The sequence below is a fragment of the Argentina silus genome (genome assembly GCF_951799395.1).
Source record: "Argentina silus genome assembly, chromosome: 6".
Taxonomy (NCBI): domain Eukaryota; kingdom Metazoa; phylum Chordata; class Actinopteri; order Argentiniformes; family Argentinidae; genus Argentina; species Argentina silus.
In genome coordinates, this window is record NC_139660.1 from 19,163,106 (window position 1) to 19,186,832 (window position 23,727).

General features: G+C 39.3%; 2 protein-coding genes across 2 annotated transcripts; both read right to left on the reverse strand.

Moving 5' to 3' along the window:
• Window positions 1-191: 191 nt before the first annotated feature.
• Window positions 192-9,847, reverse strand: LOC310806299 (calcium-activated chloride channel regulator 1-like; the record flags this gene model as incomplete). Its single annotated transcript, XM_083672351.1, has 12 exons — window positions 192-280; window positions 742-1,006; window positions 2,776-3,005; window positions 3,654-3,887; window positions 4,108-4,272; window positions 4,562-4,832; window positions 6,166-6,273; window positions 6,671-6,786; window positions 7,776-7,859; window positions 7,957-8,107; window positions 8,723-8,866; window positions 9,698-9,847. 12 exons carry the CDS (start codon window positions 9,845-9,847, stop codon window positions 192-194), a joined length of 2,007 nt encoding a protein of 668 aa, XP_083528477.1.
• A 4,525-nt stretch (window positions 9,848-14,372) lies between these two features.
• Window positions 14,373-23,575, reverse strand: LOC310806300 (calcium-activated chloride channel regulator 1-like; the record flags this gene model as incomplete). The annotated part of the gene is made up of 12 exons (XM_083672352.1): window positions 14,373-14,758; window positions 17,490-17,723; window positions 17,936-18,100; window positions 18,390-18,660; window positions 18,897-19,115; window positions 19,201-19,307; window positions 19,968-20,100; window positions 20,411-20,526; window positions 21,504-21,587; window positions 21,685-21,835; window positions 22,437-22,571; window positions 23,426-23,575. The coding sequence occupies 12 exons, from the start codon at window positions 23,573-23,575 to the stop codon at window positions 14,373-14,375; spliced, it is 2,151 nt and encodes a 716-aa protein (XP_083528478.1).
• Between the last annotated feature and the right edge of the window lie 152 nt (window positions 23,576-23,727).

The following is a 23,727-nucleotide window of genomic DNA, read 5'->3' on the forward strand; positions in this document are numbered from 1 at the left end:
GGCCATTGATTCTTCAAGAATATAACTTAGAAATGTCTCATGAGCTTAGTTCAACTGCCTTAGATCACAAAATAAACTTGTTTCACTCCATTGTTTGTCAATAATAGAATTGTAAAAAACACTAACACGTTTCAAAATGTATAATTATATATATTTGTACTTGTACCTGGGTCCCTGTAAGATCTGGACTCTTACCCAATGTTTTGGATCAGTGTCGCATCTTCTGTACAAACAAAGTCCTCACTGACTGGAGGCATTGGGGGGTTCAGCACCACTGTCCCTGGAGGGAAACAGTTAAAGGTGCAATCTGCAATTGGTAGATACATTTTTGGACTTTGGACTTGAATTCCTACTCAAAAACAACGAGTTTCAAGTACAGTAAGTTTCAGTTGCCCATTGATTCTGATCTCCAGGTCCATACGGAGCACCACTGTGTCTCTTCAGTCTATCTCTTCCTGTCTCGTTGTCACTTCTCTGTACTTTCATTTCAGGTTGTATTTTCCTCTCTTCAATATCTGGAATATGTTCGAAGGCATCACTGCCTGTAAAAAAGAATGATTTGTCGGAATTAAATGTCCTGTGTGAGCTCAGACATCTCCATCCCCTATATTACCCTACATTACCCTACATTACCTTTCTCTAGCACTGTGACTGCTGATGGCACTTGTTCTTATCGTTTTTGGTGTGACGTTTATTACATCAGCCTGTGACTTTGTGCCCTGCATTTTGCCTTTACATTACCTGCTCCATTATACAGGTGTTGCAGCTCATAGCTGACTCCAGTGTCAGACTCCTGCGTGGCCATCACATCTGCCAGTATTACTGGAACTGCTTCCTGGCTGACCTCGGCAAACACAACCATGAGTTTACTGCCATCGCTGGACTGTTGGCTCATATGGGCTTTGACCATGACAGGGGCCACATCTTCACTGGCACCACGACTCATCACTGCCATCTTATAGACAGGGATGACCCTGTATTTGTGATGGTATGTCCAATCTCCAGTCTGGAAAGCGTTGAGAATGTAGAAATATTTCCGATTCATATGTTTTTATTATAGTGAAAAATCCGGTGTGTAGATTTAAGCTTTTGACAAACATCTAAATCGGCATATTTTTCTTTTGTACTATAGACAGACTCAATATGATTCAATACTGACAAATTGGAAAATACCTGATAACTTTAGACAACCTAAAATAACGTGAAGTATTGAACCTCGAACAAACAAAATGTTAATAACATAACGTTTTACTTTGGTTAACATACTACCCCCCCCCCCCCCCCCCCCCACTGCCCCAGGACATTTTTAATATTAGTGCATTAAAATCATACTTCTGCTCTCCCTTCAATAACTAAAGAAGAAGTCATTGCAGCTTTGCCTTTCAAATGCAAGCATGTTATAGATGACACCCGAAGAGGTTATTATTTCAATGTCGTCAGGCTCCTTTATTTCATGTAACACCAGAAATGTGGTTCTGTTCCCAACTGTGCTATCCAGAGACTATCTGCTGACACAGCCTGGACTTTTCATGCCATATTAAATTAATTACTGAAAAAGGGCTATTATCAGAGATTTTCTTTGATATTAGATTTTGTTTGATATCAATGTAACAAGAGATTGTGGTACGTTATCTTCTGACCAAAGTTTGCGTTACTGACTGAAGTGTACCGCCCCTAAAGTCATTATCTTTTTAATGGTTTGTTTTGTTGCAAGACATTATTGAAGGGGAAGTACGTCGCTTCTGGCTTGTTGCTGCCACACTGAAAATGCTAATATGTTTTCTAATAGCTGCAAAAATAAGAGAGCTTGCGAGGCTGAGTAAATATTGACTTGTCTGCATTGTCTGGATAAGAACAACTGTCAAATTATGCATTGCTCAGACAGCCTGCCATTCTTTTTTTTGTTGGGGCATGTTGCAACTGACAAAGGAAACCTTAGAAAGATGGGGTGAATTGACCACAATCATGGGAAGTAATGAGTTTCACCATTCAAGGGGTTGGTTTAGACCAGGGCAGGCTGGTGGAGGCAGAAATCGGAGTACTGACTCACTGTAATGCATGGAATGGAATGAGGAATGGTGGTCACCTTTGTGTCCATTTCATAAAATAATTCAGACACAAACCAAAAAACGTTTCAGATGAGATCTTTTTAATTTGACTGTATCAGGAATCATTCACATTGACCAGCAGAAGGCCTACAGGGTTGTCTCCCTCCAACCTCTGACCAGCACGTGACAATGGATATCATATGGCTTGCATACACCATGCCCTAGCAGAATACAATTGTGTCTGTCTGCCTGTCTGCCTGCCTGTCTGCCTGTCTGTCTGTCTGCCTGTCTGCCTGTCTGAAGTACATAGTTCCAGTCACCTTTTGCTCCACTGTTTCCACCACCAATTCTTTGAGCTTTATCAAGCTTAACTTTCAATCAAGATTTATAGGACCGTAAAAACACATTATTGATTATTGATACTGAAGATATGATGATCATTCATTGTCACCTCACCTCTGCAATAATGTTATTAACCTTTTAAGAAAAGCAAGATTATTTTTGGCCCAGTACACAAAACACTGATTCATTGTTTACCACCATCATTACCCCAATGTTAAGCCTGAATAACCCTTTTTGGTTTTACTGCACACATAATTACACTAGCTATCAGGCAAGCCACCACGGTCACTCCTGTGACTGATATGACAATGGCAGCAATATTCACACCACCACCTTGGCTACCAGGCGAAGGAGGCACAGGTGCTTTGGGGACTAACATGGTCACTCGAGCAATGTTAGATGTTTCAGAAGTCTTCATATCTGCGTCTTCTGCTATAGCTGCAAAGAAGAGAGTGGTGCCGTCTTGCATAGTGCCGTTGGTTGGAGTGAAAGAGAACCTTTCCAGGGAGCCTGCTGTCTTTGGTGGAACGCTGGATGTGTTGATCAGATGAGCGTCACTGAAGTTGGATCTGAGCAGCTCAATGTCTTCACTGTAGCGGATCTCATAGGCTTTAGCTAACAAAATTGAAATGTTAAAATAAATGACAGAAAACGTACAATATTGTTAAACACAGACAGTACAATGATGATTTTATAAATGTTTTCGATTCTTATGAAATGTAAGGATTGGTTCAATACTGCAAATGGCAGTGTTAGAGTGGATGTATATTATGGAAAGTACATATTACATTACTTTAATCCAGGGGTCTCAAACTCAAATATCCAAGGGGCCCACGTCAGTCTTACCATCCTCATGAGGGGATATTTCAGGTATCGCAAAACTTAGATAAAGAATACTGCTGTACATGTCTCATTGAATAGTGATGGTTTAAAATATAGCATATTAGTTAAGGATAGCAACAATCTCCAGCTGGCTTTTCCATGAACTCAACAAATCAAAAATAAATATTTATTGAAATTGACTGCTAGTTTAGGTAGTCTGTGGTTACTATAATTATTTAAGCCTGACCAGTGTCATGGTAGTTCAAGCATAGGGGTGTATGAACATTCCCAATAGGGCCTGATTAATACCAGTTTAGGGCCCACAAGAAAGGATTGTGGGCCGCATTTGTCCCCCGTACTGCCAGTTTGATTTCTCTGCTCTAATATTAGCAAAAGCCAGGAGAAATATCCACGACTTGTTGATATGCTCTTTGACTCTACCTGTGCCCTGGTCAAAGTCTTCCCCAGGTGCGGTCCAGGTGAGCAGCACTGTGTCTTCCTCTATCTCTGCGTTCAGGTCTGAGATTTTGTTTGGGGGGAAATTTGGGGGAAGGACACCAGGTGGAAGATTGACAATGAAGCTCTCTCCAATGGCTGTCCTGGAGAAGCTGCCCACGTCTGCCTGCAGGTTGTCCTCACTGACTGGAGGCTTTGGGGGATTCTGCTCCACTTTCCCTGTAGAATTAAATCATAAAACAGCAACTAAGAATTATGTTGACAAAACGATCACAAGTCACATAGAAATTGATCAATCTTGTTTGTACAGTTAGTGATCTACTTATTGTTAGAGATATGGATAGTGATTAAACACATACAAATGCACTTCATTTCATCTGGAAATGCAGTAAGTCATCAATTAAATGCATGACAGAGTTCTAGGTAGAATTAACTGTACCATCAACCACAGATCCGGGTATGTACAGTGCACCGCTGTGTCTCTTCAGTGAGAAGCTGGCGTTTCTGTCTTGGCCCTGTACTTTCACCTTTAAACTGTATTTGCCCCCTTTCATTTGAGTGAAGTATCTGGAATAGACGCCATCATGCCTGAAAACATCAGCACCTGAAATAAATTGCGATGTAGAGAATGAGTGTTCTTTGAGCGAGACATGAACGATCATAACTTAAAGAAGGTTATTGATGCATCCCATTTCTCCGCACTTCTCCTGAAGTGTGGACTTGTGCACTTCTAAACATGTATTTTAAAGGGAACAATATTATATGAATATATATTCATCGTATTACTATTAATCTGTTTAGGGGATTGGACACCTCAGGAGAAAGGGTGGGGAAATGAGATGCAGCAATATTTCTCTCTGAAACCCCGCTTCCACTTAAGCTCATTACATCACCTGCTCCATTATCCAACAGTGTCATCTCTACCCTCTCCCCAGTGTCAGACTTCAGCATGGCCGTCACATTTGCCAGTATCACTGGAAGTCTATTCTGGCTGACCTCTGCAAACACCACCATGGGTTTGCTGCCATCGCTGGACTGTTGGTTCATGTGGGCTTTGACTGTGACAGGGGCCACATCTTCACTGGCAGCACGACTTGTCACTGTTATTGACAATGACTGGACTGTTGTTTCATCGTTCCTAACACTGTATGTCCACTTTCCTGTCTACAATTTCAGATCAGATGACATTATCAGAATTCATTCAAACTTGCAATCATGCATGAGATATGGTCCATACACAACTATTGCAATAACTAAATTACCCTTGAGATGGAGTCAACTGACAAAGTAACACAATCATAACAATAACAACATTTTGATTACATTAGGAATTTATGCCACTTTATTGGTTCATTGAATACTTGCATCTGGTTGGAAAAGAAATGCACACAAAGACTCACCTCTGCAGTTCCTGGAATATTCAGTGTGAAAGTCTTTGTAGCAGCATCATGCTCAAAATCTATATCATACATTTGTCCAGAGGGACTGGTTACAAGGATGTCAGGTGGCTTGATCTCATAAAGGACTAAAAAACTTGTGTTATTTCCAATTGTTCTGTCAATGTATACAGAGCCATTAATCCAATCAGAGGGTTGTGAGAGCCACCCAGAGCTTTCAAGCTGTCAGGAGAAATGGGACACAATATTCAAATGACTCTGAATGTTGATGTATTGGGGATTGTTGTGACCTGCTGTTCCACCTCACCTGGACTGTCTGCCGTGTCAGATCTCCATCAGATGTCGTAAGTGAAGCAAAGATATCCACAAGCATGTTGGAATCCAATTCATCTATCGCAATGAAATATTCCCCACCTGTAACATGAGTAATGAAGACATCCTTTACACTACGAATTTCATGGTAATGTTGTATTGTACTGCAGACACAATTATTTTATGGAAGTGGTTCATCAATTTTAGCAGCTCTGATATTGTCTTTAACTTTAACTTCCCACAGCAATATTTTTCATGTCAAATGCTGTTTACCTCACCTGATATATCTGATATATTTTTCAAAAGTTTGTCTGCGTTTGGTCCCAAAGCAATAGTGTTTACAATCGCACCACTTTCCTCGACCAAATCCAAACAATTCATGGGCGTATTTGATTCCCCATCAGACAGGAGTATTATTTCATCTCCTGTTGCGATGTTGTCACCTTTTTTAAGAACCTAAAATTGTAACTTTCATTTCATTATATAATCGTGGCCTTGACATGTGTTTACGTACCGTATGAGTCTGATCATTATAATCCAGATGGGATTATGAATTATGATGTACAGACCTGTCATATACAGTATGTCATCTCAATACTTATTTTCTAATTAATGGTAATGTTGATTACAGGGGCCACGTTTCATGTTCATGTTTCATTTACAGTATGTACCTCAAAACCGAACCGAAGGCCTTCACAAATATCTGTGAATCCATTAGCTGTTTTTGGCAGAAGGTCCACCAACTCCTCCCTGATCGCAGGACCAGTAATTAAAGTCAACGGTTTTACTTCTGAAGCAGCAGAATTAAATGTTACAATCCCAACATAAGATTGGTCGTCAATGATCTGCCTCAAGAACAGAGAGGCTGCTTGTCCTTGTCTCAAGATTCTCTGACCCTGCAGAGAACAAACAACAACAGAAACATTTGTTAGACACAAGTATTCCTGTAGCAAGAGTCACAAATATTTCACAATAATTATTTATTTCAATATTCATTTCACCTTGCCTTTTGGAATTTTAAGACAGATCTTATAATCATATCAACCTTTTATATATTTGACACGGTGGGCATTTTAAGGACCCCGTAAAATACTTCAGAGTCAATGTCACACTGTGAAAGTTTCACAAAATAACTACATTCCTCATTTGAACTATGACTATGACTATGCCCATTATCTATCTTCTATAAAAGTTGTTATCAAACAGCTGTTAATTCAACAAAGTTTTTCAAATACAGCATACTGTCAATCATGTACAGTCAGTGGTTGCATCTAAACATTTACTGTACTGTACCTGCATGCTCCCTGACACATCAAGGACGAGACAGATGACTCTTTGTTGTCTTTGTACCACTGTGAATGTGGGTGGTGGGCTGGGATGTTTCAGAGGCTCCAGTAACTCCAGGATATCTCCATCCACAGAATCAGAAGAGAGGATCACGTCCATAGTACTTCTGTCACATATCCTGTTCTGCGTGTTTGGAGCCAAAGTGTTGTGATTGTCCTTGGTGCAAAACGCTGTTATCTAGAGTGTGAAGACAACAAGGATTAGTATTACTGTTGGTCTTGCTCCTCTTCAGTGTTGTTTTTGGTTATACAGTATTCAGTATGCACACTTCTAATGAAAATTGCTATTATTATTATTATTATTAATTATTATTATTATTATTCTATAAAGTGAACCTCTCATTATCAATAACATTTCACAAAAGACAACAAAAACAAATATATTACTGACAAACAAAACAAACTGATATTAACCACTACATCCTCTACGATGGATTTCATGAGGCAGTACATCCAAATCAACTTCAATACCAGGGAGGTATTTTACGTACTGAACCTAGTAGGTTTTGACGATCCATAATGGAGGCATTGGTCATCTGTTCGGGATGTGGAATTAAATGGCATTTGTTGTCTATTGGTATACCGTTGGAATCTTCAGTGCATGGCTTGTTAGTTGTAACATTTTTCCATACACCTGTTATGTCTTTGGAACATCTAAGATTAGATAGAAGAAATTGTTATTTTACCATAAGTGATTAAGCTAGTAGAAGCAATGCAATGTATACATACGTATTGATTGGGCTTCAGTTCAATTGTAACTGTTACAACAACAATACATTACAACAACTGTTTGCAAGAGGTATGACAAAGCTGTGATGAAAGGACATTGACGTATTTATCTCGTCCTCACTTTTAAATGTTCAATAATGTATTTCCGGTTTCTACTTCTGTCCAAATAGCAGTACAAAATGGGGTAAAGTGTCACTAATAAAACAAAAACATAGTTTCTATGTGCCAGTGCATTGTAAGACTGTTAAAGACTCCACATAGCTCTTTCCAATCTTTGTATTCATAAAAATTAAATGATTACCTAGTTCCCTCTTTTTTGCCACCAGAGATGTAGAATGGTTGGTTCTCATCGAATTCGTCATAAACCCCCCATCTCAAATGAGCCCATTCATGCACAAGGACCCGCTCTAAGAATGGTGGACAAAAGCAGGAAATACTGTATGCTGCAGTTGGCATGGACAATATCAACTAGTTCAGGATATGCTGATAGAAGGCAGTTCCTACCTCTAGGTCCAAAATGCTCAGTCATATCATTAACTAACATGAATTTTGGGGTCAGATGAATGTACCGGCCCTGTGATCCACATTCACCATACAGGAGAGTGTAAGGTTCATCTCCATATACATAGTTTGGCTCATCAATCACTATGTTGGCCTGGAACAGGATGCAAAGTTTGATTAAACTGCTCTGAGCAGTAATTTAGCATTTATTTTGACAATTCCAAAATAGTCATTGTGTTTGACATTTTTCACCACAACAGACAAACACAAGCTTGTCATATGACCCACAATTCATGTAATAGCTTTGTTTCTTTATTTCACTTAAAGGGGCAATCTGGGATTCAAACAACAACTAAGCGCTCTCCCCACCACATTTTTTGGTAAACAGCTGAGGGATGGGCTTGAAGAAATGTAACCACTCTCAAATGTATAGACGAAGCTATGGATGCTGACCATCCATGAGATCAACATGATGGTTTTAACCGTGTTTTGAAGCTGTACGGGGTTTGCTTACAATAACATTGTATACAAACAAAGGAGTAAAACAAGCTTAAATGTTGTGTTCTGATGGGGTAAGATAGTTGAACTAAGAGACATGTATAAGTTACATATATTCTTCAAGAATCAATGGCTATTTATCATTAATTTAAAAATAAAATCATGAATGTACCAATCCCAAATTGCCCCTTTGAAAAACAAATCACACACAGTATATCACAGAAATATATAAGCGGATTTTGTCCTGTGCAGTGTATGTTAAAATGTTCACCTTATCATATGTCTCAGTAGTTGCCCTTGAGTAGTTGCCCCACTGTTCTTTCCAGTTCGGTGGCACTAGAATGTTGACACTCTTGAAATACAATTTGTTGCTCAAAGCTTGAAATAGATAAGAAGAGGCCTTGGTCACCATGTCCTGAAAATAATTATTAAGTAGATATTGTAGAAAAGTATTATAAGATTGTGAACCCTTTGTAAATTGTATAGGTGTTTAACTACATACACCATGCCAGCAATAAATGTCTTAGCTAAAGTAGAAACAGACTGGCATCCAGGCTGATGTCTTTGTGCGTAAATTCCTTGATAAACATCTATGCATTATTATCCTTATTGAATAGAGTGATGATTGTATGGGTGCACCCCAACCAGATGTGACATCATGGGAGAGGTCTCCCCTTGAAAAAGGAATTGTCAATATCAAGGGGACCCTTGTATTAATGACAAGGTACCGTATATTATCATGACATGCTTTGCATAAATGTATATGTACATTTTACATTTAAGTCATTTAGCAGACACTTTTATCCAAAGCGGCTTTAATTTAGTACATTTGTCTAAGTAAGTGAATCAACTATACATCAGTCATCGTAAGTAAAACCTTCCATAAGAACAAGTGCCATCAGCAGTGCTAGAGAAAGGAAGAAAACAAGTTAGGGTATTTCATTATTTATTTTTTAAAACATATTTAATATGCTCCTCAGTATACTGTAGCATGTCTTAAATTATCAACTATTTTAACAGGTTATTATGTCTTTTTTTTCTTTTTTTTTAATCCTTTATTTAATCAGAGAAGCCTTTCTTGGCGAAGGCAAAATATATAAAGTTACACACTTTTGAAGATATTTACAAGGAGCATACAGTATACTGCTTCAAACTGATGATCCACAAAAACACATGATGCATTAGAGAAGTATTTGAGTCATGTTTTAGGAGGGTGCGAATGTTTGGTTGTTGTTTTCTTCATTACCTGGATTTGTTGGATGAGCAGCGGGTCCTCAGGCACTGCTGGGTTGATGGCAATCAGAATGTCTGTGTATCCATTTCCCTCCAGTTTGATCCCAGAGGTAGACCCTGACAGGTAGACCAGCAGCAACACAGATACTGCTCTACAGGCCATGGCTGTGGACTCAGTGATATAATTAAGCAGAGCTGCAGTCAGTCTACTTATACTTGTTGGTTGCTAAAGTCTGATTCATCTTCTCAGCAAGATTAGTAAGTGCCTGATTTTCCTGTAAGTTGAAGGTCATGCAGTATTTGTGCCCTGTGGGTCATTAAAACAGAGATAAGGCTGTATTGATGTTGTGTCAAAAGCATTGAGTTTACAGGGGACCATTTCCTGTTTACTTCAGAATATGACAGAGACTTTGTGGCAGTGATCAGAAAAACATCAATCAACAGTATACTGTATCCAGGGCAGGCTGGTGGTGGGAGAAATCAGAGGACAGGCTCATTGTAATGCATGGAATGGAATGAGGAATGGTATCAAACAGGAATGTTATCAAACACGTGTTTGCATTCCTTTCCATTCTAGGTCTAACCACTCTTCATAGAATGTAAACTGAAAATGCTCTCATGAATTCTGTATTAAATATTGTTTACTTGGCTACATGTCACTCACTCTAGCTTTATGGGCAACACTGCACCAACGAATGACCCTTGAACAACCTTTATAGCCTGACATCAGCAGTTCAATCAATCATAAACTTTATCAGAAAGTCTTCATGGAACGTTTCCAGTAAAGGGACTGCCCTTTTATTATATGTGTCCATGAGCAAGGAATTACCCTTTTGTCCCAATCATTATGATATCATATGTCTCTGTCATCATGTGGTTTGGAATTACCTGATTATCTTAGGTACAATGAGGAAGTTTGAACCCCTCACAACAACAACAAAAAACTAACTGATGATAGAAAACAACGTTCCTTCAACACCCTGTAGTGTCTATGGAACACCTGAAAAATCACATTCAGTTAACAATGAAATTATGAGGATGAGGATGGGCCCCTGTCTTTTCTTCGTCTAAAATTGTTTTACCATGATAATTCAGGGGAGTGGTAAGTGCAGGAAATGTTTTTGATTATAATTCAATATTTAATGGTTTACTTCTATGTTAAAAATGTTGTAGCTATGTAGAACTGGAACATCTTTCATTCACAAAAAAAACATCAACACTCTTTTGTAGATCTTATGAATAATGTTTTGATCGATAGACCTTCATCAGAGTTTACGGAAAACCATCCATAAAAGCAAGTTTACAGTGGGCCAATTTGGGCAAGGCTAAGTTACCCAAGTTCCTACAATATAAATGTTCATATTGCTCCATGACCATGTCTAAAATAATCTATGCATGTTTAAAAGACTATATTTGAGACTATATTTTATATATATTAATTATGCTTTAGTATAATTTTTTATGTTTTCTATAGATGACTTTTTACTTTTCTGTTTTCTTTAGATGAATAACATTACCTTAGAAGATCTGTAGAATGGTTGTTTCTCATTATATTCATCATAAACTCCCCATCTTAGATGAGCCCATTCATGCCCATTCAAGGACCCGACCCAGGAATGATATTAGAGCCGGAATTCAAGCAATAAGTCAAGATTTTTAATAGATTTCTGTACTGGGTTAAAGTGTGTTAAAGCCCAAATTATGTCCCGGGTCAATTTGACCCGAAGAGTTCCAAAGGGTCCAAAAAGTGAACACAATACGAGGGTTAACAATGGAAAATAAAATGGTAACACTATTAGAGCATGCACTTAGAATGTGTTCATACTGTAGAGCATTAAAGGACTTATATAAACATGTATGACTGCATTATAAAGTGTTATATTACCTCATAATGAGCTATCCTGAGCTTTTATAAGCTATTTTGCATCCATTAAAAAACTAAACTTATTGAAAGACATAACACATTCTGCTGTGTTATAAAGACATAAGACATCATACATGCCTATAATGCGTTGCAATGTTTTACAGGTGTGTGCCTCATACAAAGTGTTACCAATAGGCATTTATGATAGTTACTTATTACCTCTGGGTCCATAATATTCTGTCATATTAATATCTAACATGAATTTTGGGGTCAAATGAATAAACCAGCCCTGTGATCCACATTCACCGTACTAACGAGTGTAAAGGTTGTTTCCATATGAAAGGTTTGGGTGGTCAATGGTTATGTCTGACTGAAACAGAGAAAATGAGACATCTGAACAGAATCTTTACATATAATTTAAAGATTTTATAAGTATTAAATAGATATGCAGTAATTAGAGAATGCTTTCCAATTAATATTTCACAAAAATTAAATGGTGAGGGGAAATTAAAGGCCCATGGAATCTCATGGTATTTCATGGTAGTTCATGCTCCATCATTGATGGTATTATTATGAATAGTATGTATATACATGATAATATGTAAGTACATGATTATCAAATTGTTCATGATTAGAGAATAGGCTCAGTGATGTGAACGTCAACAGATTACGGATTAGATTAAATGATTTGATTTGATCAATAACTTCAATTTGAACACAAAATGTTCTGTGTAAAGAATATTTGATTGATTCATCGCAGGTTTTTATACTAACATCTCAATACCTTATCATAGACCTCAGTCTTTGCTTTGGAGTAATCTCTTGTGGACCAGTTTGGTGGAACTAAAATTGTGACCGCCTTGAAGTAGAACCTGTTCGCAAAATGTCGCAGACTGTTTGCTCATTGCTGTAACGTTACCAACGTTTTGGTTCAATAGCCTTCGTCAGGTGACACAACGAGAGAGGAGTGTGAGCCATTTATTAAAAATGTTTTCATTAAAAGGACACTTTTAACACTTATTTGATATCACCTTACATGACGAATGTGTGAGCATGTGAAAACAGCTTCCAAATGCGGTTCTTGATATACATTGGAAATGTATGCGACACGTGCAGATCTCGAGTTACAGTAGGATTCCACCCAGTGTTGTTACTATTGTCCCCATTGACATCATCACGTCATTGTGAGCCGTCAAGTACTACTCCTACCAATCTGTAATGTACGCGCTTTAATGTCTGGGGCATAATGATTAATAATCTAGTCAGTGAATTAGAATTCTACTGTAACATTTCAATGCAAAGATGTTCTTAACCAATGTTGATGTGTAATTTCACTGCGCCATCAGACCACATTCATATACTGTAACAAGAAAATTAGACCATACCGCCCATCTACCACTTATCTATTTCGGTGCGATAGTTTCAGGAAGCTCCATACTCAGGATAATAAATAATCTGGGCACCAGGACCTGTCTAATCCTGGTCCCCAGAGCTCCCCAGACATAGAGGGGCCATGCGCTGCCCCCACACAGAGGTTAATCAGTGAGTAGGACATGTAGGGAAGACAGGGCAGTGTTCATCTACCTGACCTACAGCTCACTTACCCGCCCAGAACTCTCCTCCTTCACAGCAGATCACTAGTTGCCACACTCTAATGACGCCTCAGACACTTCAAAGCATTGTGCCGTCTCAGCTGGCCCAAGATTTATCGGGGTCTTTCTCTGGAGGCTTGGGGTAGCCCAGTGGATTCTGTTTAACTGTATTTAACCAGGTAAGTCCCATTGAGATATTGAGAAATGTCTTTTACAGGAGAGACCTACTGTACTGGGTTGGCGTTTTAGTAATCACAACACAGCCTGAGAGTGAAAGGGTTCACCTGCAGGACAGCAGCCAGAGTGAGAGCGGTGTTAGAGGAGACAGTGGACCAACCCCGGACCAACCCCGGACCAACCCCAGACCAACCCCAGACCAACCCCAGACCAACCCCGGACCAACCCCGGACCAACTCCGGACCAACCCCAGACCTACCCCAGACCTACCCCAGACCAACCCCAGATCAACCCCGGACCAACCCCGGACCTACCCCAGACCAACCCCGGATCAACCCCGGACCAACCCCGGACCAACCCCGGACCAACCCCGGACCAGGGCAGGCTGGTGGAGGCAGAAATCGGAGTACTTGACTCACTGTAATGCATGGAATGGAATGAGGAATGGTGGTCACCTTTGTGTCCATTTCATAAAATAATTCAGACACAAACAAAAAACACTTCAGATGAGATCTTTTTAATTTGACTGTATCAGGAATCATTCACATTGACCAGCAGAAGGCCTACAGGGTTGTCTCCCTCCAACCTCTGACCAGCACGTGACAATGGATATCATATGGCTTGCATACACCATGCCCTAGCAGAATACAATTGTGTGTGTGTGTGTGTGTGTCTGTCTGTCTGTCTGCCTGCCTGCCTGCCTGCCTGTCTGCCTGTCTGTCTGCCTGTCTGAAGTACATAGTTCCAGTCACCCTTTGCCTTCTTGTGTTTCCTACAGTGTTTATGTTTACAATTTTTACAAAAATGAGAATTTCATGTGAAGGGCTCCACTGTTTCCACCACCAATTCTTTGAGCTTTATCAAGCTTAACTTTCAATCAAGATTTATAGGACCGTAAAAACACATTATTGATTATTGATACTGAAGATATGATGATCATTCATTGTCACCTCACCTCTGCAGTAATGTTATTAACCTTTTAAGAAAAGCAAGATTATTTTTGGCCCAGTACACAAAACACTGATTCATTGTTTACCACCATCATTACCCCAATGTTAAGGCTGAATAACCCTTTTTGATTTGACTGCACATACAGTTACACCAGCTATCAGGCAAGCCACCACGGTCAATACTGTGACTGATACAGCAATGGCAGTAATATTCACACCACCACCGTGGCTACCAGGTGCTTTGGGGACTAACATGGTCACTCGAGCAATGTTAGATGTTTCAGAAGTCTTCATATCTGCGTCTTCTGCTATAGCTGCAAAGAAGAGAGTGGTGCCGTCTTGCATAGTGCCGTTGGTTGGAGTGAAAGAGAACCTTTCCAGGGAGCCTGCTGTCTTTGGTGGAACGCTGGATGTGTTGATCAGATGAGCGTCACTGAAGTTGGATCTGAGCAGCTCAATGTCTTCACTGTAGCGGATCTCATAGGCTTTAGCTAACAAAATTGAAATGTTAAAATAAATGACAGAAAACGTACAATATTGTTAAACACAGACAGTACAATGATGATTTTATAAATGTTTTCGATTCTTGTGAAATGTAAGGACTGGTTCAATACTGCAAATGGCAGTGTTAGAGTGGATGTACAGTGGGGGAAATAATTATTTGATCCCCTGCTGATTTTGTTAGTTTGCCCGATTACAAAGAAATGAGCGGTCTATAATTTTTATGGTACTTTTATTTTAACAAATAGAGACAGAATATCAACAAAGAAGTCCAGAAAAAACACATTATATAAAGTTATGAATTCATTTGCATTTGATGGAAGGAAATAAGTATTTGATCCCCAAGCAAAACATGACTTAGTACTTGGTGGAGAAACCCTTGCTGGCAAGCACAGAAGTCAGACGTTTCTTATAGTTGGTCACCAGGTTTGCACACATCTCAGGAGGGATTTTGGTCCACTCCTCTTTACAGATCCTCTCCAAATCCTGAAGGTTTCAAGGCTTTTGCTTGGCAACTCGAAGCTTCAGCTCCCTCCACAAATTTTCGATAGGATTAAGGTCTGGAGACTAGCTAGGCCACTCCATGACCTTAGTGTGCTTCTTCTTGAGCCACTCCTTTGTTGCCTTGGCTGTATGTTTTGGGTCATTGTCATGCTGGAAGACCCATCCACGACCCATCCTCAGTACTCTGGCTGAGGGAAGGAGGTTCTCGTCCAAGATCTTATGGTACATGGCCCCGTCCATTGGCCCCTCAATGCAGTGAAGTCGTCCTGTACCCTTAGCAGAGAAACAACCCCAAAGCATAATGTTTCCACCTCCGTGTTTGACGGTGGGGATGGTGTTCTTGGGATTGTAGCATTCAGCATTTCTCTCCCTCCAAACACGAAGAGTCGAATTTATGCCAAAGAGTTCAATTTTGGTCTCATCTGACCACATCACCTTCTCCCAAGCCTTCTCTGAATCATTTAGGTGTTCATTGGCAAACTTCAGATGGGCCTGTACATGTGCCTTCTTGAGCAGGGGGACCTTGCGGGCACTGCAGGATTTCAATCCGTTACGGTGTAGTGTGTTACCAATGGTTTTCTTGGTGACTGTGGTCCCAGCTGCCTTGAGATCATTACCAAGCTCCTCCCGTGTAGTTCTGGGCTGATCCCTCACCCTTCTCATGATCATCCTTACCCCACGAGGCAAGATCTTGCATGGAGCTCCAGGCCGAGGGCGATTGATGGTTATTTTGTATTTCTTCCATTTTCTAATAATTGCACCAACAGTTGTCTCCTTCTCACCAAGCTTCTTGCTGATGGTCTTGTAGCCCATTCCAGCCTTGTGCAGGTCGACAACTCTTACCCTGATGTCCTTTGAATGTTCTTTGGTCTTGCCCATGGTGGTGGAGAGGTTGGAATGGAAGAGATTGATTCTATTGACAGGTGTCTTTTATACCCATAACAAGCAGAGATTAGGAGTACTTTTCCTAAAGTGACAGGACTAATCTGTGTGCCTCATGGGGATATAACCGGTCTGTATGAGCCAGAACTCTTGCTGGTTTGTAGGGGATCAAATACTTATTTCCTTCGATCAAATGCAAATGAATTTATAACTTTATATAATGTGTTTTTTTCTGGACTTCTTTGTTGATATTCAGTCTCTATTTGCTCAACTAAAAGTACCATACAAATTATAGACCGCTCATTTCTTTGTAATCGGGCAAACTAACAAAATCAGCAGGGGATCAAATAATTATTTCCCCCACTGTATATTATGGAAAGTACATATTACATGACTCTAATCAGGGGTCTCAAACTCAAATATCCAAGGGGCCCACGTCAGTCTTACCATCCTCATGAGGGGATATTTCAGGTATCGCAAAACTTAGATAAAGAATACTGCTGTACATGTCTCATTGAATAGTGATGGTTTAAAATATAGCATATTAGTTAAGGATAGCAACAATCTCCAGCTGGCTTTTCCATGAACTCAACAAATCAAAAATAAATATTTATTGAAATTGACAGTGCGAGTTTAGGTAGTCTGTGGTTACTATAATTATTTACGCCTGACCAGTGTCATGGTAGTTCAAGCATAGGGGTGTATGAACATTCCCAATAGGGCCTTCTGTACATATCTGTCCATACTGTTCATACTGTTCATAATGCACATAATGCACATATCCTTATATTTTCTTTAATACTACTGTTAATACTCTGCACATACTGTACATACCTGTTTATACTGTTCATACGGCATTCCATATTTATATTTATTCTGCTATCTACCTCATGTTACTGTTAATACATATATATACTGCTAGACTGCATTACCTATACAGTTCATATGCTGCTACACTGTTCATACTGTAACTTATTTACTCTGCTATAATGCTAATGCTTACTCATATACTGCTTACACTGCACTACTTATATTATACTGCACTACTTACTGCTCATATATTGCACTACCTGTAAATACTGTTCATTGCACTTTCTGCTATTTTGCACTTCTGGTTAGACGCTAACTGCATTTCGTTGTCTCTGTACTTGTACTCTGCACAATGACAATAAAGTTGAATCTAATCTAATCTAAATCTAATACCAGTTTAGGGCCCACAAGAAAGGATTGTGGGCCGCATTTGTCCCCCGTACTGCCAGTTTGATTTCTCTGCTCTAATATTAGCAAAAGCCAGGAGAAATATCCACGACTTGTTGATATGCTCTTTGACTCTACCTGTGCCCTGGTCAAGGTCTTCCCCAGGTGCGGTCCAGGTGAGCAGCACTGTGTCTTCCTCTATCTCTGCGTTCAGGTCTGAGATTTTGTTTGGGGGGAAATTTGGGGGAAGGACACCAGGTGGAAGATTGACAATGAAGCTCTCTCCAATGGCTGTCCTGGAGAAGCTGCCCACGTCTGCCTGCAGGTTGTCCTCACTGACTGGAGGCTTTGGGGGATTCTGCTCCACTTTCCCTGTAGAATTAAATCATAAAACAGCAACTAAGAATTATGTTGACAAAACGATCACAAGAAATTGATCAATCTTGTTTGTACAGTTAGTGATCTACTTATTGTTAGAGATATGGATAGTGATTAACCACATACAAATGCACTTCATTTAATCTGGAAATGCAGTAAGTCATCAATTAAATGCATGACAGAGTTCTAGGTAGAATTAACTGTACCATCAACCACAGATCCGGGTATGTACAGTGCACCGCTGTGTCTCTTCAGTGAGAAGCTGCCGTTTCTGTCTTGGCCCTGTACTTTCACCTTTAAACTGTATTTGCCCCCTTTCATTTGAGTGAAGTATCTGGAATAGACGCCATCATGCCTGAAAACATCAGCACCTGAAATAAATTGCGATGTAGAGAATGAGTGTTCTTTGAGCGAGACATGAACGATCATAACTTAAAGAAGGTTATTGATGCATCCCATTTCTCCGCACTTCTCCTGAAGTGTGGACTTGTGCACTTCTAAACATGTATTTTAAAGGGAACAATATTATATGAATATATATTCATCGTATTACTATTAATCTGTTTAGGGGATTGGACACCTCAGGAGAAAGGGTGGGGAAATGAGATGCAGCAATATTTCTCTCTGAAACCCCGCTTCCACTTAAGCTCATTACATCACCTGCTCCATTATCCAACAGTGTCATCTCTACCCTCTCCCCAGTGTCAGACTTCAGCATGGCCGTCACATTTGCCAGTATCACTGGAAGTCTATTCTGGCTGACCTCTGCAAACACCACCATGGGTTTGCTGCCATCGCTGGACTGTTGGTTCATGTGGGCTTTGACCGTGACAGGGGCCACATCTTCACTGGCAGCACGACTTGTCACTGTTATTGACAATGACTGGGCCGTTGTTTCATCGTTCCTAACACTGTATGTCCACTTTCCTGTCTACAATTTCAGATCAGATGACATTATCAGAATTCATTCAAACTTGCAATCATGCATGAGATATGGTCCATACACAACTATTGCAATAACTAAATTACCCTTGAGATGGAGTCAACTGACAAAGTAACACAATCATAACAATAACAACATTTTGATTACATTAGGAATTTATGCCACTTTATTGGTTCATTGAATACTTGCATCTGGTTGGAAAAAAAATGCACACAAAGACTCACCTCTGCAGTTCCTGGAATATTCAGTGTGAAAGTCTTTGTAGCAGCATCATGCTCAAAATCTATATCATACATTTGTCCAGAGGGACTGGTTACAAGGATGTCAGGTGGCTTGATCTCATAAAGGACTAAAAAACTTGTGTTATTTCCAATTGTTCTGTCAATGTATACAGAGCCATTCATCCAATCAGAGGGCTCTGAGCGCCACCCAGAGCTTTCAAGCTGTCAGGAGAAATGGGACACAATATTCAAATGACTCTGAATGTTGATGTATTGGGGATTGTTGTGACCTGCTGTTCCACCTCACCTGGACTGTCTGCCGTGTCAGATCTCCATCAGATGTCGTAAGTGAAGCAAAGATATCCACAAGCATGTTGGAATTCAATTCATCTATCGCCATGAAATATTCCCCACCTGTAACATGAGTAATGAAGACATCCTTTACACTACGAATTTCATGGTAATGTTGTATTGTACTGCAGACACAATTATTTTATGGAAGTGGTTCATCAATTTTAGCAGCTCTGATATTGTCTTTAACTTTAACTTCCCACAGCAATATTTTTCATGTCAAATGCTGTTTACCTCACCTGATATATCTGATATATTTTTCAAAAGTTTGTCTGCGTTTGTTCCCAAAGCAATAGTGTTTACAATCGCACCACTTTCCTCGACCAAATCCAAACAATTCATGGGCGTATTTGATTCCCCATCAGACAGGAGTATTATTTCATCTCCTGTTGCGATGTTGTCACCTTTTTTAAGAACCTAAAATTGTAACTTTCATTTCATTATATAATCGTGGCCTTGACATGTGTTTACGTACCGTATGAGTCTGATCATTATATTCCAGATGGGATTATGATTGTGATGTACAGACCTGTCATATACAGTATGTCATCTCAATACTTATTTTCTAATTAATGGTAATGTTGATTACAGGGGCCACGTTTCATGTTCATGTTTCATTTACAGTATGTACCTCAAAACCGAACCGAAGGCCTTCACAAATATCTGTGCCTCCATTAGCTATTTTTGGCAGAAGGTCCACCAACTCCTCCCTGATCGCAGGACCAGTAATTAAAGTTAATGGTTTTACTTCTGAAGCAGCAGAATTAAATGTTACAATCCCAACATAAGATTGGTCGTCAATGATCTGCCTCAAGAACAGAGAGGCTGCTTGTTGTTGTTTCAAGATTCTCGCATCCTGCAGAGAACAAACAACAGAAAAATTAGTTCGACACAAGTATTTCTTTAGCAAGAGTCACAAATATTTCACAATAATTATTTATTTCAATATTCATTTCACCTTGCCTTAAGGAATTTTAAGACAGATCTTATATTCATATCAACCTTTTGTATATTTGACACGGTGGGCATTTTAAGGACCCCGTAAAATACTTCAGAGTCAATGTCACACTGTGAATCAGCTGTTAATTCAATAAAGTTTTTCAAATACAGCATACTGTCAATCATGTACAGTTAGTGGTTGCATCTAAACATTTACTGTACTGTACCCTCATGCTCCCTGACACATCAAGGACGAGACAGATGACTCTTTGTCGTCTCTGTACCACCGTGAATGTGGGTGGTGGACTGGGATGTTTCAGAGGCTCCAGTAACTCCAGGATACCTCCATCCACAGAATCAGAAGAGAGGATCACGTCCATAGTACTTCTGTCACATATCCTGTTCTGGGTGTTTGGAGCCAAAGTGTTGTGATTGTCCGTGGTGCAAAACGCTGTTATCTAGAGTGTGAAGACAACAAGGATTAGTATTATTGTTGGTCTTGCTCCTCTTCAGTGTTGTTTTTGGTTATACAGTATTCAGTATGCACATTTCTAATGAAAATTGCTATTATTATTATTAATTATTATTCTATAAAGTGAACCTCTCATTATCAATAACATTTCACAAAAGACAACAAAAACAAATATATTACTGACAAACAAAACACACTGATATTAACCACTACATCCTCTACGATGGATTTCATGAGGCAGTACATCCAAATCAACTTCAATACCAGGGAGGTATTTTACGTACTGAACCTGCTTGTAGGTTTTGACGATCCATAATGGAGGCATTGGTCATCTGATTGGGATGTGGAATTAAATGGCATTTGTTGTCTATTGGTATACCGTTGGAATCTTCAGTGCATGGCTTGTTAGTTGTAACATTTTTCCATACACCTGTTATGTCTTTGGAACATCTAAGATTAGATAGAAGAAAATTTTATTTTACCATAAGTGATTAAGCTAGTAGAAGCAATGCAATGTATACATACGTATTGATTGGGCTTCAGTTCAATTGTAACTGTTACAACAACAATACATTACAACAACTGTTTGCAAGAGGTATGACAAAGCTGTGATGAAAGGACATTGACGTATTTATCTCGTCCTCACTTTTAAATGTTCAATAATGTATTTCCGTTTTCTACTTCTGTCCAAATAGCAGTACAAAATGGGGTAAAGTGTCACTAATAAAACAAAAACATAGTTTCTATGTGTCAGTGCATTGTAAGACTGTTAAAGACTCCACATAGCTCTTTCCAATCTTTGTATTCATACAAATTAAATGATTACCTAGTTCCCTCTTTTTTGCCACCAGAGATGTAGAATGGTTGGTTCTCATCGAATTCGTCATAAACCCCCCATCTCAAATGAGCCCATTCATGCACAAGGACCCGCTCTAAGAATGGAGGACAAAAGCAGGAAATACTGTATGCTGCAGTTGGCATGGACAATATCAACTAGTTCAGTATATGCTGATAGAAGGCAGTTCCTACCTCTGGGTCCAAAATGCTCAGTCATATCATTAACTAACATGAATTTTGGGGTCAGATGAATGTACCGGCCCTGTGATCCACATTCACCATACAGGAGAGTGTAAGGTTCATCTCCATATACATCGTTTGGCTCATCAATCACTATGTTGGCCTGGAACAGGATGCAAAGTTTGATTACACTGCTCTGAGCAGTAATTGAGCATTTATTTTGACAATTCCAAAATAGTCATTGTGTTTGACATTTTCCACCACAACAGACAAACACAAGCTTGTAATATGACCCAGCTTTGTTTCTTTATTTCACTTAAAGGGGCAATCTGGGATTCAAACAACAACGAAGCGGTCTCCCCATCACATTTTTTGGTAAACAGCTGAGGGATGGGCTTGAAGAAATGTAACCACTCTCAAATGTATAGACGAAGCTATGGATGCTGACCATCCATGAGATCAACATGATGGTTTTAACCGTGTTTTGAAGCTGTACGGGGTTTGCTTACAATAACATTGTATACAAACAAAGGAGTAAAACAAGCTTAAACGTTGTGTTCTGATGGGGTAAGATAGTTGAACTAAGAGACATGTATAAGTTACATATATTCTTCAAGAATCAATGGCTATATATCATTAATTTAAAAATAAAATCATGGATGTACCAATCCCAAATTGCCCCTTTGGAAAACAAATCACACACAGTATATCACAGAAATATATAAGCGGATTTTGTCCTGTGCAGTGTATATTAAAATGTTCACCTTATCATATGTCTCAGTAGTTGCCCTTGAGTACTGTTCTTTCCAGTTCGGTGGCACTAGAATGTTGACACTCTTGAAATACAATTTGTTGCTCAAAGCTTGAAATAGATAAGAAGAGGCCTTGGTCACCATGTCCTGAAAATAATTATTAAGTAGATATTGTAGAAAAGTATTGTAAGATTGTGAACCCTTTGTAAATTGTATAGGTGTTTAACTACATACACCATGCCAGCAATAAATGGCTTAGCTAAAGTAGAAACAGACTGGCATCCAGGCTGATGTCTTTGTGCGTATATTCCTCGATAAACATCTATGCATTATTATCCTTATTGAATACAGTGATGATTGTATGGGTGCACCCCAACCAGATGTGACATCATGGGAGAGGTCTCCCCTTGAAAAAGGAATTGTCAATATCAAGGGGACTCTTGTATTAATGACAAGGTACCATATATTATCATGACATGCTTTGCATAAATTTACATGTACATTTTACATTTAAGTCATTTAGCAGACACTTTTATCCAAATCGGCTTTAATTTAGTACATTTGTCTAAGTAAGTGAATCAACTATACATCAGTCATCGTAAGTAAAACCTTCCATAAGAACAAGTGCCATCAGCAGTGCTAGAGAAAGGAAGAAAACAAGTTAGGGTATTTCATTATTTATTTTTTAAAACATATTTAATATGCTCCTCAGTATACTGTAGCATGTCTTAAATTTTCCACTATTTTAACAGGTTATTATGGCTTTTTTTTTTTAATCCTTTATTTAATCAGAGAAGTCACATTGAGATTCACCTCTCTTTTTAAAATCTTTCTTGGCGAAGGCAAAATATATAAAGTTACACACTTTTGAAGATATTTACAAGGGGCATACAGTATACTACTTCAAACTGATGATCCACAAAAACACATGATGCATTAAAGAAGTGTTTGAGTCATGTTTTAGGAGGGTGCGAATGTTTGGTTGTTGTTTTCTTCATTACCTGGATTTGTTGGATGAGCAGCGGGTCCTCAGGCACTGCTGGGTTGATGGCAATCAGAATGTCTGTGTATCCATTTCCCTCCAGTTTGATCCCAGAGGTAGACCCTGACAGGTAGACCAGCAGCAACACAGACACTGCTCTACAGGCCATGGCTGTGGACTCAGTGATATAAGTAAGCAGAGCTGCAGTCAGTGTACTTATACTTGTTGGTGGCTAAAGTCTGATTCATCTTCTCAGCAAGATTAGTATCTGCAAGTGCCTGATTTCCCTGTAAGTTGAAGGTCATGCAGTATTTGTGCCCT